Source organism: Siniperca chuatsi, linkage group LG3 (genome assembly GCF_020085105.1).
Source record: "Siniperca chuatsi isolate FFG_IHB_CAS linkage group LG3, ASM2008510v1, whole genome shotgun sequence".
Classification (NCBI taxonomy): Eukaryota; Metazoa; Chordata; class Actinopteri; order Centrarchiformes; family Sinipercidae; genus Siniperca; species Siniperca chuatsi.
This window is the reverse complement of record NC_058044.1, coordinates 30,585,850-30,600,199: the sequence shown is the minus strand read 5'-3', so window position 1 is coordinate 30,600,199 and position 14,350 is coordinate 30,585,850. Positions and strand designations below refer to the sequence as shown.

Sequence of the window (14,350 nt, the reverse complement as noted above, 5' to 3'; positions counted from 1 at the left end):
GTGAGACTACTAAATTCATCCTCTGCACTCCACCATAAATAGTAGTTTTTGGGGGGGGGGGGGGGGGGGGTTGTGTAGCATGAAAGGACTACAGCTTGCAAGTCGTTATACAACCTTGTGTTGTATAATGATAAATAAATGAAATGAACCATGAAATGTAGCTTGTATGAACCTATGGACAGATGCTCAATATTAAAGGCAAAGATGCAGGTTTGGTTTCAAAAGTGTGTGTGTGTGTGTGTGTGTGTGTGTGTGGTTATTGTCTTGAATGATAATCAGTTCTAGCATCTTTTGGGGAAAAAACTTCTATCTCTTAACGTTTTAAGCCCTGAGTAGTGCCTGCAGTCTTCATCGCAGGCTGCATATGGCCTGAACAACCTACCCCAATAAAACAGGGTAGCCTGTATGATGTCAGAGAGGCAAACAAAGGACTGACTGCTGCTTGTAAAGCTTCATTTCTTTGAGTGCACGATACTATTGAAGGCGACTCAAATGAGAATATCAACATTTTAATCAACTCAGAGCAAAATGTGACCGAGACGTCCTTAGTTGTGACTGAGCTCTTTGACTTTCCAGCAAGAAATAATAACAGTCATGTAATACAGAGCCTTTTGTTTTGGGTTAGGGGCCCCTTGACCTCATGAGTCCCTTGGCCTGTGCTAGGTTGGCTCTTTTAGTAATCCATCCATGTTCAAGTGTCATTATGATACATGAGTTTCAGTACCAATACCAAAACTACACTACAATACCTTACTTTGAGCAATAATTAGTTTTGGTTATGTTTTTCTACAAACCCCCTTTTTTCATTTACGTATAGTGGCCCAAATGTTAAATGTTGTCTAAACAGACAGAGTCATATAGGAAGTTTGTTTAAAAAAAATTACAGTCTGAAATGGTCAAACATTTTAAATAAGGAATAATAAGTACAGTCAAGTATGAATCTAAGCAAGCATTCGATGGCAGCTTTCGGTACTTTACAGTTTTCCATACTCAGTGCAACGAGCACATTTCAGTTGAGGTTTGATATCCAGGGCACACGTAAACAGATGAACTATTTTTTTTTTTACTTTTTAACTCCTTTCCCTCTTGTTCCCCTTCAGGCCACAGGCGTGAGAGAGGATCAGCTTCTGGTCACCATCCTACCAGGTTTACCCACAGCAGCAGAGTTTTTCCTTCTACCTGACAAACAGTTAACTGAGGGGAAACCAGAGAAGAGCTCTGCTCATTTAGATCAGGTGAGACAACAACTGCTGCTCTGTCAGCTACTGTGTGTGAGTGAGTCATTCCTTCGTCCAGCCCAAGACAGTATTTGTGTAGGTGGATGAATTTCACCTTGTTATTGTCATTATAATTCTACCATAACCCCATGCACACATTTGAAACATTGTTTTGTGAGTCACAGTCCTTTTTCTAGCAGCAGCTTGTCCAGTAATTGCTCCCTGAAAAAAATCATCCCGAATTTAAGTTCCTCCTTCCTCCAGCAGATGTCAGTATTGATCTACTGAAACATGCCCAGGTCTTTCCATGAGCCTAATTCTAGAACATGCCCGAGGAATCTCTGCAATAGACTCATCAATAAGCCTGATAAGTATTAACAAGTTATCAGGGGGAATGACTTTTAAAACTCCCTCAAGTCACATCCTGTGGGATGTTGAGGTGGGAGGGGGGGGGCGGTGTCTCGAAAGAAAAAGCCAGACAAAGAAATTGTCATGGTTGATCAGTTCACTAAATCACCGGCATATCAAGATCGACCAAATTAGCTCTGAGCCTCACGTAATAGACTGATAATAGTGTTGGATCCGTGGGAAAAATTCCACTGGCATGTGTAGGGAAGGAAAGTGGGGAGGGAATCAATTTGATTTTCCTCTTCCCTCCCCGCTCACACCTGCTTGATCGTCTGGAAAGATCCTCTCTCCTACAAGCCAGCGATAAATCTTCATTCAAGGCTGGCATCTTAAAAGTGTAGCGCATGCTCTTCTTATTAGAATGTATAATAGATTTACTGACCCTGGTATACAGTGGGAAAAAGTAATTAGTCATAGCATAGTCTAAATTTAAACCGCTAAGAAATATAAAGGGGAGGATGAAGCACTACAAAAACTGCTCATATCACAATTAATTTGGAAAATGAGGCAGATAAGATAAATGAAGCCTATGCAGAGGGAAAAAGTGGAATCAGCAGAGAGAAAATGGAGAATTTTGTTTAGGTGTCCTCTCTATGCAGCTCCATATGTGCTTGTTTCATAAGTGCAGATTAAATAGAGAAAAACAGTTTTATGGTATTGGAATATCATTTAAAAAGCGGTAAATTTGTTTTTAAGATTGAGATTAGAGACTTGGGTTAGAGATTTATAATTGTGTGAATGAAAGGATCTATGTGGGGGAACAGATTAGGGACAGATAGAGAGCGAATGAGACTGGACTCTGTTGTTGATTGTTGATTTGGGTCTACTGTACATGCAGCCATCTTACCTCTGTGTCATTTCATGTTGTCTGTCTCAGGCAGTAATGTTGTGGTGTTTGAGAAATTTGTTTCTGTTACATTAACATAAGCTAACTTCTTTTTTTTCACACACTGACTAGGCAGACATTTAAACCAGAACACTTTCGGAAGTGCTGTCAATGGCAAGTGATTTTTGGACTAAATTATTTTTCAGTCTGAAATAAATAAAAGAAATTGATCAGTCTGTGCAAAGATTGATCATGACCATAAACAAATTTCCTCTGAAATGTCAGATGACAAGTAAAACTAGAGATAGATGAGACTGAGGTTTGATGATCCTGGCAATGACCTTTCTCGATAGGTGCATTTTGTTTTTGTACAAAATAAAACTGTTCTACAAATCCTGTCTCCCTCTGTGTCCCAACAGCTCTCTGAGGTTTTGCTCAGCACCTTAAATCAAAACCTTGTCCAGTTCACGTTGCGGCCAGGGGTCCAAGTCACTGTGTACGCAGCACACCTATCAGCAGGTAAACAAACACAGCTGCCTGTGTATGTTTAGAGCTGCCCAGGAGGGCATTTGTACTTCGGTAGTAAGTGGGACAGAACATAAAGCATGTAGACTATCAGGAGACCTAGCTACAGTGAACAGTCAGGTATATTATTATTTTTGCTGCCCCCGTTAACTAATAACCCCAACCCTGTGTCTGATTGGCTCCCACCATGTAGCTACACAGAGACATTCAGAGAGTGAGCATCGTTACAAGTATGTGTGCCTCTTCCTATTGGGGATGCTGCTACTGTCCTAAAGGGGCTTATAAGATAAAGAGTAAGAGAAGTCCATACTACTGTATATTAAAATGACTCATTTATTATTTAAGGTGTCAATTATTCTGTGGACTGCTCATTGCATGATCAGCTGGGTGGAAATACAGGTTGTGTTAGTTGTTGTGCTGCTGACACTCTGTGGCTCTTGTCTCCCTGTCTCTGCAGCGCCCCTAGTGGACACCAGCGAGAACCACAGTGGCTCTGCCATGCTAATGCTGCTATCAGTAGTGGTTGTGGGTTTAGCTGTATTTGTCATCTACAAATTCAAGAGGTAAAGTGTTCATGAAATGTCATGTCTATATAGTCGTCACAATGTACTTGATAGGGAGGTGGTGGAAGGTGTCATAGCATCCTGACAGCTCAGTAAACAAAAGCAGTCTGCGAGGCTACAGAGAAGGTTGATAGCTGCCTGTCAGACGTCTTCGCTGGCATACCCAGCGGCCCACAGTGGAGAATTGGCTTTTCCCTCACACATCTGTGGGGATCCTGTGGAAATTCTTTTGTCAGGTCATTCTTTGCAAAAGAAATGTCAGTCAGCCGTCAGCCGCTATCAATATTAAGCCCTTTGAACGTAGGCCGTTGACCTTTCTGAAATGTTAAATTATGCCTCCTCGCCAAGGTGCGGTTTGAAGGCAAAAGGGCACAAAGGGTCATGAAGATTTACAGACAAGCAGAGACAGAATAAAACTTCAGACTTACAGACCTGATCACTTTTAGTATTTGTGTAAATGCTGATTTACATGCAAATGTACTTTATTGTATCGTCAGAAGTTACAAAGAAGTTTAGTGAACAAGAAATGTTGTCTGGCTGCAGGTGGTTATACACAGCATGCTACCTATCCCCTGGTGATGTCCTTGCTCTCTTTGTTTTAGTTAGGTTGTTGTCTTTATCCCTTTACCTCACTGTAAATCTTTCCTCAAGGAAGATCCCAGGCCTCAACGTCTATGCGCAGATGCAGAACGAAAAAGAACAAGAAATGAGTCCAGCCAATCCAACAGAGGCCACGCCCAGTTCACAGCGGGACTTGGTGCATTCTTTGGAGATTCTGGACACAGAGTTTAACTCACGGCCCATCGGTAAATATCCACTCTGGTTTGACTCTTATCTGTGGCTGGCATTTAAATTTTTTTTTTTCACCATTGCTTATTTCATACCATATTGCGTGTGTCGTTTCATAAGACTCATCCTGTGCTTTTTGTTGTGTGTTTCTCAGAAGTGAAATGGTCCGGTCACGGGGTGAACGACAGCTAAACAAAAATGAGTATGATGAAAAGTACAGCTGCTTCCCAGACATAAGCACCTTGTTCTCCTCACTAATGTCACCCTTTAATCACCTGAGAATACAGATGGGTGACAAATGAAAGAAAAATTCAATATGAAGTGTTTTAGTAAGGTGATGTTCCATTATGAGCCTCTAGAACAGCTTCAGTGCTCCTTGTCATAGATTCTCACAGTCTGTGGCACTGTTTGCTCTCCTACGGGTGTTCAGCTGGGTTGAGATCTGGTGCTATGAAGGCCACAGCATATGATTCATATCATTTTCATATTCATCAAACTGTTGTAGTAAACCCTTGTGCCCTATGTGGAAGCATCTGCATTTTCTTATGCGTCTCCACTCATTTATTCAGGTTTTTCCTGTCATTTGTCACTCATCTGTATATTCTGATAAGATATTTGACTGTGATGGCCTAACATAATGTCTGTTGTTACCCCAACTCGTCTGCAATTCATGAATACAGAGTCTTTCAGGTGTATAAAAGTTGTGATAGATGTCTGTGGCTCTATGAATGTGAAATTTTAGGGATTAACACGGCTCCCTGTTGAATGTCAACACAACCATGTTATTAGCACATATTCACATTTTGTGTTCTGTTTCAATTTCCTTTAAAGTGAGACTATGTAAGTTTTGAGAGAGGAAATAACACATTCCCCCTCTGACAAATGAAAAGTTGAATTCATAAGCAGATAAACACATTCATCCCCAATTCAACACACGCTGGAGTTTTGCCAATATAGCCTTACTTGGTCTGGTATCACCAGTAGCTTACAGTGGCTAATGTTAGCTAGTGTTAGCTAGTGTTAGCAAAATCTGATTAGATATTGCTGTGTAACTGACATTATTGAGTCAGTTCACTGACTATCATTCTTTTCGTCCTGTGCTACTGTTACAGTGGTCTTAGTGTAAGTATTTGCCATTGTCACTTGTGGCCACAGTGGTTGCTGTTCAAAAAACTTGGTCTCACTTTAATAACTGCTTTTCTGTTTTCATACATCCTTTCTCATCCAATTGAAAACTGAATCAATAATATTTCTTCTTCAAACTTTTGCATGGCTGTTACAGCAAATACATTAGTTGACTTATCTGGTAAAATTATCTTTACAGCTGCATTAATCAGTATTTTTTACATTAACAATGACTCAAATGAGTGTAATGCGGACACATGTCGCTCATAGTGATAAACCCAAAGAGAATTATCAGCAACTCTGCAGTTCCCATCAGGTCTGCCCAACTTTTTTTAGCCTCTTTTAGCTTATTGTTTTGCTTTTCTGGCCCACACATTCGTCTGTCTTCAACTTTGTGGCTGTTTTTAATAGAAAAGCTCTGATAAACCCACTATATGCTATACTTTCCAACATTTGGCAGCAGACAGACAAAGTTAGCAGCCAGCTGGTAAACATGGTGGAGCTTAAAGCAGCAAAAGCGCCAGATATTATTCTCAAGAGTTGGTGAAGGCCAAAACAGAACTAAAAGGAGAGTGAATATAGGACTTCCATTCATCAGGGGACCGAAAACACAACTCCAAATGAATGCAAATGGTGCTCCATGTCCATGCTGGATTTGTAAATTGTCAGCTGTGCTAACATGTTTTCCATATCAATGTCAGATGTTTTTAGCTTGTTCCATTGGACAAAAAATTTCAATTAATGCAGCTTTAGTAACGTACTGTATTTACTGTAACGCAACCAGCTGAATTTTATAGATTTACTCTGCTTCTTGTACACAATATCCTCTTAAAACCTCTTTTTTCCCTGTCCTGTTTACCCCCAGGATATATGAAACCTCACGTACATGTGAAATTCTCCACAGAACTCCCCACGTACATCGTCTAAACTCTGGACTGCATTACCATTCTAGCTGCATCATGGATATTTTTTACCATTTGGGACGCAATGGTTTTGAGCTTTATACCTGTGCATGTTGGACCCTGCTGACACATTCTGTGATCTGTTCAAACCAGAAGAAACTATGTACAGGTTTTAAATTTTCTTTTAACATGTCCGATAAATTAAACATTTTACAAATTCCATTTATTTATACAAGTCAGATACATAATTCAGAGGGAACGCCAGCATGAACTAGAGAGGGGGAAAAAAAAAAAAAAAGCAACAATGTTTTGGTTTTGCTTACATATCTGAGATTGGTTTGCTGTTCTCTGAAGCTAACAGCAGCAGTGTACTATTTATTCATATGAATATACTTTTATGAAGTATGTTATTGAAGTGAATTACACATTTATTTTGTAAAGTCATGAATGTCTATGTTATAAATTTGTGTATTTCAATAACAAATGTCATACTAAACAGAAATACCGTTGTAAAATATGAATAGGGTACTTTAAGCTTAAGCTTTTGGTCCATTGTCTCTTGGAAAGCTGATTTATGGCACAATACACATTTTCTACTGAAATATTTATTTTTTTCTGATTTTAATTTATTAACAGAAATACAGGGTTTGATTTTCTGGATTAATTTAACATTTGCTGTTAATCTAATGCTTCTGGTACTATTTATGATACATACCAGTTTGGAAAATGTTTTGTGCTTCAGAATAAGAGACCACTCAATGGCTAAGGTGCTTACACCGCACCTTTCGACTGCAAGTGATCCCCAGATATCGCCAGACATTACACCTGTTAGGAGTAGAAGAAGAAACGGGGACGACGACAGGAGGACTATCCCACAAAGAAAAGTATTTCAAAGTCGTCCTCAGCCACACCCTGGTCACAGCCAGCATCCATACTGGAGGCAGAGTACAATTTATCAAGATTTAAGGAGACAGTTAAAATGAGATACAACTACTTTGTGGGGAAATCCAAAGAGCATGGCAGCGAGGAAGAGAGAGGCAGAGAGAGAGGTTAAGAGAGATGGAAGAGTGCTTGTCGGGGTTGTGACGCATTAAGAGTGTTCTATTGGACAGAATAAGAAGAAGTCGACTTCTTGAATACTTAATGTGGCAAGTCAAGCTCAAGGCTGGCTAAGGTTGGTGACACATTCAGGCTAATGTCCTGACCCTCTCTCGAGTAGCACCCATCTTCATCCCAGCTCGTTAGATCTCACTGTAGGAGCAGGAGAACTAGAGCGCAGATGCTGCCAGGCTACACGGATGGTTAGCTTGTTCAGAGGACTGTCAAGCCCTGTGGTACTTTGCGAAGTCTGACAGATGTAAATGCCTGATTGGCGCCTTTCAAATCTTCACAGGCAACTTTTCTGGATTTATTTTCCCTTTTTTACTATTTTTTACTTTGTGGAGATGTGCAAATACAGAGGGAGTGTGGTTTTGTCAGCACTGGATGATCTTTTCATCTTTTCATATGTTTTAATTGTTCAGTCGTAGCTGTACAGAAATTGCCACAGTAGATTCACCTACAACATAATCAGTAGAGAATGTAAGCATGGACCACACAGATGAGTGACAATTGGACACTTACATGCAACACACACCAGCTGCTTTGCGTAGCGTTGCTTCATTTAACCTCTGTAACAGTGAAGACCCACTGAACACTAAGCCAAGTGAGGAGAAGTTTGCTGCAATTCATTTTAGATGAGACTCAAGTGAATTGTGCTTCTCAAGCCGTTGTGGGATATTAGGGGAGGCGCAGTGATCAAAGAATGTGTAGGGGTTAAAAATTGAAAACCTAATCCAAATGAGGGTAAAATACCTTTGTAGCTCTGTAGTGACTTGCCAAAAAATCAACAAAGAAAAAATGACGCCGTGGTGGTGGTTTATCTGCTGTGGGATTGCTCTTTAGTAGGACTCTTGCCTTTAAGATTACAGCTACAAACGAATACGAAGTGATGCTTTTGACACAAAGTCACATAAATTGTTGAAGTAAGTGGTAGGTTGCTTACAAGGTTGGACTACCAACCAGGCAATTGGCCCCAGAACCTCGGGGGGACCCGAAGGTGCCAGATTCACTGTGTATAAATTAGTTTGGGATAATCAAATTAATTGCAAATATGTTTGTCAATAATTAATTCACCATTATTAAATTATTAAAATTCATTATAAATTGAAATGATAAAGGACTTAAGACAGCATTTGCATCATTACCTAATCCATTTGTGCTCAAATTTTTCTCAATGTTTTTATGCACATAATCATGTTAACTGAGTCCCATGTGCACGTGTTCTGCATTTATTTCCTCCATTGCGTGCTCTCTTTTCTAGAAAATCTTATTTGAATGAGAGGCGACTACAGTTGCCGGGGGGCACATACCTTGTATCTAATAGTGAAATGTGAATTAGAGTGCAAAAAAATTTACATGTAATTCAAATTACATTTTTACAACAGAACTGTCAAATTTTTTTTATGTAAAACAAGTGTGAGAACAAGTCTGTGTGACATCAAAAAGGTGGCCTGTAGCCTCATTTGTTTTAAAATTGTTTATAAAAGTGCTTAAAATGTTTAAAACATTAATTACAATGCCTCACATGGGCTTAGTGAATTCAAAAACAGTTCCGTGAAAATAAACTAAGTAAAATAAAGTTACAAGGATGTCCAAAACCTCTGCCAAGGTATACCTGGGAAAACAAATAAGAACATAATTGACTAATAATTGGTAGCAAGTAACCGGTGATTATTGTGTAGCATATGAAATGTTAACTCATTACTGTCTGAATTGCCACATCTTAAAGCAGCACTATGTATCTTCTGGAGAAAGATAGTTGATTGTGGAGTCTCATTCAACAACACACTCATAGTGGCTCAGACCGAAACCCAACCCAAAACGCTGGCCTTTGATGATGTGGGAATGAGACTCCACAGTCATCTGTCTTTCTCCAGAAGTTACATAGTGTTGCTTTAAAGCCACTATTTGGTGGATTAGTGTACGTTTTGCTGATGCCTGTCAAAGGTACAAAAATTATATTGTATAATATGCACACTCGCGCACACAAACACACACACACACACACACACACACACAGTGGTCAAACCTGCACTATATAACTTTTTTCATGGAAAATATAGCTTCTTTAGCAATCTAAAGTTGAGCTGACCAAGAGAATACCATCCCAACAGCAATGCATGAAACCCAGCAGAATTGCTCGCGAAATCTTGCAAACGGGAAGTTATTAGAACTACATAAAAGGCTACAGTCTTACGAATATGTATATAACATAAATGTGTACTTAAAGAAAACACTTAAAGAAAATTATTTTGCCATTTTCTCTCATCCTCCTCGTTTATCTCTGTGTAAAACACTAAGGAGTTACCTCTTGTAGCCACAGGGGGCTACCATTTTGTAAAACTTACATCATTTGAAATGGTTCTATTTTTGCAAAACAATTCCAATTCTACATCTCTCTTCATGGACAACAGTGTTAAACATGTCCTCACTGTCCTCACTGTATTTGACATCATTCGGTCCTGGTCTACCACACAGTGCAACGCTGTCAGCGCTAACATTAGCTACGTCAGCGCTAATATTAGCTACCAAACACTAGCGTTAAACTAATTACACTAATGTTAGTAGTTCCAAATTCCAAAGTGCTACATCTCCTCATTCTTTTGTATTTGCTAGCAGCTAACTGAACCGGAAACTGCTGCTTTGCACTGGACGGTAGCCCAGGAGGACCGAATGGTGTCAAACACTGGGGAAGGACATGCCTTTGAACACTGAAATGCTCATTACCTCAGAAAGGGGTAACATCTCTGGATTAATATGAACAATGGTACATCATTCTAGCATTAAAAATGAGCAAGATATGAGCAATCCCACCGACGGTGTTTCATACTTTTCACATTATTGCTAAAGCTTTTGCCCACCGGGAACTATGGCTGCCACTTGGACAAATGATTCCATACACAAAAAAACTATACGTCCGATGTAATATTTGTTTTGTTTGGGTGAGTCTAGAGACTTTCATGATTAAGTAGATATATATTTATCAACAAAAAACAAAAATAATGTAAATTATTATATGAAAATTATCTTTTCTTGGGAGGGTTTGTCTTTGCCATGCCCTCAGGAAGTTGTCTACTCACATATCATTGATATATAAAACGTGTATAACATTTAGAAATGTATTTATAAGTCAAAAATGAATCATACACTTTGGCAACTATAGTTGCCGTTGGGCTTAAATGGGTTGTAGAGGGGCCCTGAGTTTTAATCTAGTCTTCCTTTTATGTTCTCTAGTATGTTATGCTACATGGTGCATTTTTAAGTTACCACAAACAAATTACTAACTAACACATACACAATGCACAGAGATTGGGAGAAATTGGAGGGTCAAGAGGGGTCCACATCTCATGTTGCCCTGGGGCCCCCGAGTGGGTTATTCCGGCCCTGGTTGCTATATTTACGCAATGCTAGCTAACAAGCAAGCTATTTGCTACGTTTGCAGGTGTTTGCTTGCCCACAGTGCATAGCCAACAGTTGCATGGGCAGTGTTACTTGATTGTTTCGCTTCTGGTGGCTCTCCACCAGAACACACACTGGACATCACGATGATGATCAGCTTTTCCTCTATTTTATTATGTTTTGTAGTTAAGTGGAGTAAAAAACAACTTTGTCCTTCTGTTAAACAAGAGAATCAAGACAAGCATGATTGGGTGTTGGTTGATCTCAAGTGTCAGAGGGCACTAGCAACCCTCAACTTCCTTACGTTGCACTGCTGAGCAACTTTAGAGTCTTTGGGTAGTGGTGGACAGCGGCACAGTAAATCTGTTTAAAATGAAGCGTTTATATTTCAAAGCTGCATGCTAAGATGATTTTGGTAACAATTCTGCTTCTTTCTTCATTTCAATTGTAGTTATGCGTGTTCCATCTGAGGTTGCAGGACAGATTTATCTTGTTCCATTGCAAGGGTAATTTTACATACTGGTGGTTGGATTTTTGTAAATCAGTAACATCAATGAAATGTCTTAGAATATAGCAATTAGGGCTGGGTATCAGTACTCAATACCTTTAAGGTATCGACCGAAATAACCCAGTACCAAGTAGTATCGACATGTCTCCAGTCAAACGATACCTGCATTCGATCCTTTTTGTATCCAGATCTAGAAAATAATTAATCACCGCAAGTGTTCTTCAATTTAATGCTATCTGTGATTGGCCCACTACTGCAGCTACAGCTAGCAGCTACATACATTCTTTGGTGGTGGTGAAGTTGAGCGCAGTGTATTTGACGGAGGCGGCAGTTCACCGTGCCGGTCCTCTCACAGTCACTCCGGAGCCCACTTCGCTGCCGGAGTGTCTCTGGCCTAGGCAGAGCGGACAGGCCGCTGAGGCCGGGTGTTTGCAGGGGCGGGCTGGTGGAGTGTGGGGCAGCCTGCCCTGCAGACACCCGCATGTCTGCTCTGCCTAGCCCAGAGACTCGGGAGGAGCAGCAGGCAGGCCGAGCAGAAGGGACTGCGGCAGCCGAAGAGGTCGTTGTGTTTACCGGGGAAACTTCAGCTCACAATCTGCTGTATCAGCAGCACCGCTGGCTTTGTGTTTGTTTGTTTGTTTGCGCTCGGTTTGTAGAACAGACACAACCAGAGCTACACATAGCCTAATACAGCCTCTATGCTTGACTCAAACTGTTTACTCATAGTCCCCAGTTTCCCATTACTCAACACACCGATAAACAAGGCTGCTCTCTACACTTATGTCGTGCACACGAATTAAAGAACACTTTCAAAATGTATTTGTGTAAAAACCATTTGGATGGGGAGCAGCTGAATGTTTCCATTCACATGATGGGTATGAAGTAGGAAAATAAAGGTATCGAATGAAGTACTCTCTTGGTATTGGTATCACTTTAAGGGTACTGGTATTAGTACTGGTATCGTATTTTTTTAAACGATTTCCAGCCCTAATAGCAAAACAATAATAATCGGATTTTCTATGCTTACAGACATTTAAGGATTTCTTTTCAAGTTTTGCAAGGAAAGGATGTAAAGTTGTATACTGGGAGGATTTTGTTCCCATTTCAGATTTAGAAAATAGTTTCTGGCTCTGATTTTAACAGCTTGAGGGAGACATACAGTAGCCTGTAACCCCAGACCCACAGTCAGAAACAACAGAGTAATTATCATAACCATAACCCCAGGGAACAGGAAATGACTACGGCCAGACCAGATCAGGAGGTCTGTCACAATAAAAGTACCTTCTGCCTTTGAGTTTCACTGGGACGAGGACAGGTTGAACAGACAGGAAGTCCTGCTAACATGAGGACTCTCTGGCCTCCTGGTTAGGACGAGCTGTGATGTGACAGCACCCAAGGGTGTGGGAAACAGTATCAAGTTTTAGACTAGCTTTGAGCTACACTTTCTTTCTCTCTCTCCCGCTCTCTTTATCTTTATATCTTCCTCCCCGTATAATTAGCAAGATTATTATTTTTGTAGAGAAATGGTAATAATACTAAAAAAGACTTTTATTACTGTACAGCTTTTGTATGAGTAAATGGTGAATGGACTGTACTTATATAGCGCCTTTCTAGTCTTTCTGACTACTCAAAGCGCTTCAAACAGAACAGACGGTAAGATGTTACAGTGTTTTTGTTTGACCTCAACTGTGCTGTGTGTAATTGTTTTATGCATTTATAATCATATTTATTAAATGGAAAGAAGTCTGTTAACTGTGTTCTAATTTTCTTACAATATTTGTAAAGAAATATAGTACTATGTATTTGCAGAAGTAATATTCAACCTATAAAGAAAACGAAACAAACATGTGTTGGTATTTTCTTCTACACACTTATACACAATATTTTTACATGTATTTAGACAGAGCTGATATAGTTAAACAATGTTACACAGTTTGAGCACAGAAGTTCATTTTTGACAATGGCGAACATGCATAACAAAATATTGTAAGCTAAAAGGTCCGCTCAGTTTTTTGTGCTTTCAATTGCATATTACTTACCTCTCCTCTCCTGGCCCAGCTTTTATTTTGAAAGTAGAAGAACAGGATGACCCTTCCGGGTTCACACTTCCAGGTGAAATTAAACAGGTGACGCTCTGCTCTCAGTTTGAGTTTGCGCTCAGGGGATTCAGACTGCCAAAGTCAGCTTTGATCATCACGAGCGTGAGAATCCCTCTTGCACGCTCAAATCATGTGTTACACTCGTGATTCTGTCCTCCCTCACACACAAATTTATATCTGCTCTTAAAATTCGTGCCTGTGTGCTCTCAAAGGTTGACTGACAGACTGAGTTGCCCTCAAATTTGTTTCGTGCTCTCTCAAATCTTTTGTCGTTAATATACTTCCGTTGATTTGAACAACCCCACGGCCTTTGTGTGTAATGAATATTTTACTCTTGCCCAATAGCAGTGCTTAACTATCTCCAAATCTTAAATTGATCATATATTTATTGAATTGGATCATGCCAACATGATTAGTCATGAGTCTATTGGAACCTAGCACTGTACTCAAGCACTTTTTATGAGCTATTCTAGTATTTTCCCCTAAATTATTCGTAGACAACTTACTTGGGAAAAACTTAGGCAACCGAACAGTAATTTGGCTCAAATAAAAAAAAAAGTTCTGTGCTCTCTTTTGCTCCTCTGCTGAGAGTAGTTTAGAGCAGTTTGTCAAGCAGAAAGGATACTCTCATAAATAGGGATGAGTAACTGAGATGGAGTCATTAAAGATGAAGATGTTAATTTCAGCATGGATATAACCTTAACAAGTTCAGTGCAGAATATAATGATGCTGAAGTGAGTGATAGTGCATAAATGAAATAATTATAGCTGGCTCTTTTACACTTATTTATGCAGTTCCTAAAATAGCTGTGGTCGGAGCAGCAGTGGTGATAATGATCATCAGCAATGGCAAAACTAACACAGACTGATTGTTTGACTGATTCATGTC

At 39.8% G+C, this 14,350-nt stretch overlaps 1 protein-coding gene across 6 annotated transcripts in view; it reads left to right on the top strand.

Moving 5' to 3' along the window:
• Positions 1-13,207, top strand: part of LOC122873236 (VPS10 domain-containing receptor SorCS1) — a 200,291-nt gene extending 187,084 nt beyond the window's left edge. For 2 of the 6 annotated variants that reach the window (XM_044189675.1, XM_044189676.1), the window contains exons 23-27: positions 1,101-1,235; positions 2,871-2,970; positions 3,434-3,539; positions 4,191-4,345; positions 6,319-13,207. In XM_044189675.1, the coding sequence (XP_044045610.1) occupies positions 1,101-1,235; positions 2,871-2,970; positions 3,434-3,539; positions 4,191-4,345; positions 6,319-6,380 (558 nt within the window). In that variant the 3' untranslated portion in view covers positions 6,381-13,207. Of the gene's footprint in view, positions 1-1,100; positions 1,236-2,870; positions 2,971-3,169; positions 3,264-3,433; positions 3,540-4,190; positions 4,346-4,482; positions 4,531-6,318 lie in introns of those variants that run through there. The other 4 variants (XM_044189677.1, XR_006377379.1, XR_006377380.1 and 1 more) reach the window with 4 other exon arrangements.
• The last annotated feature ends 1,143 nt before the right edge of the window (positions 13,208-14,350 follow it).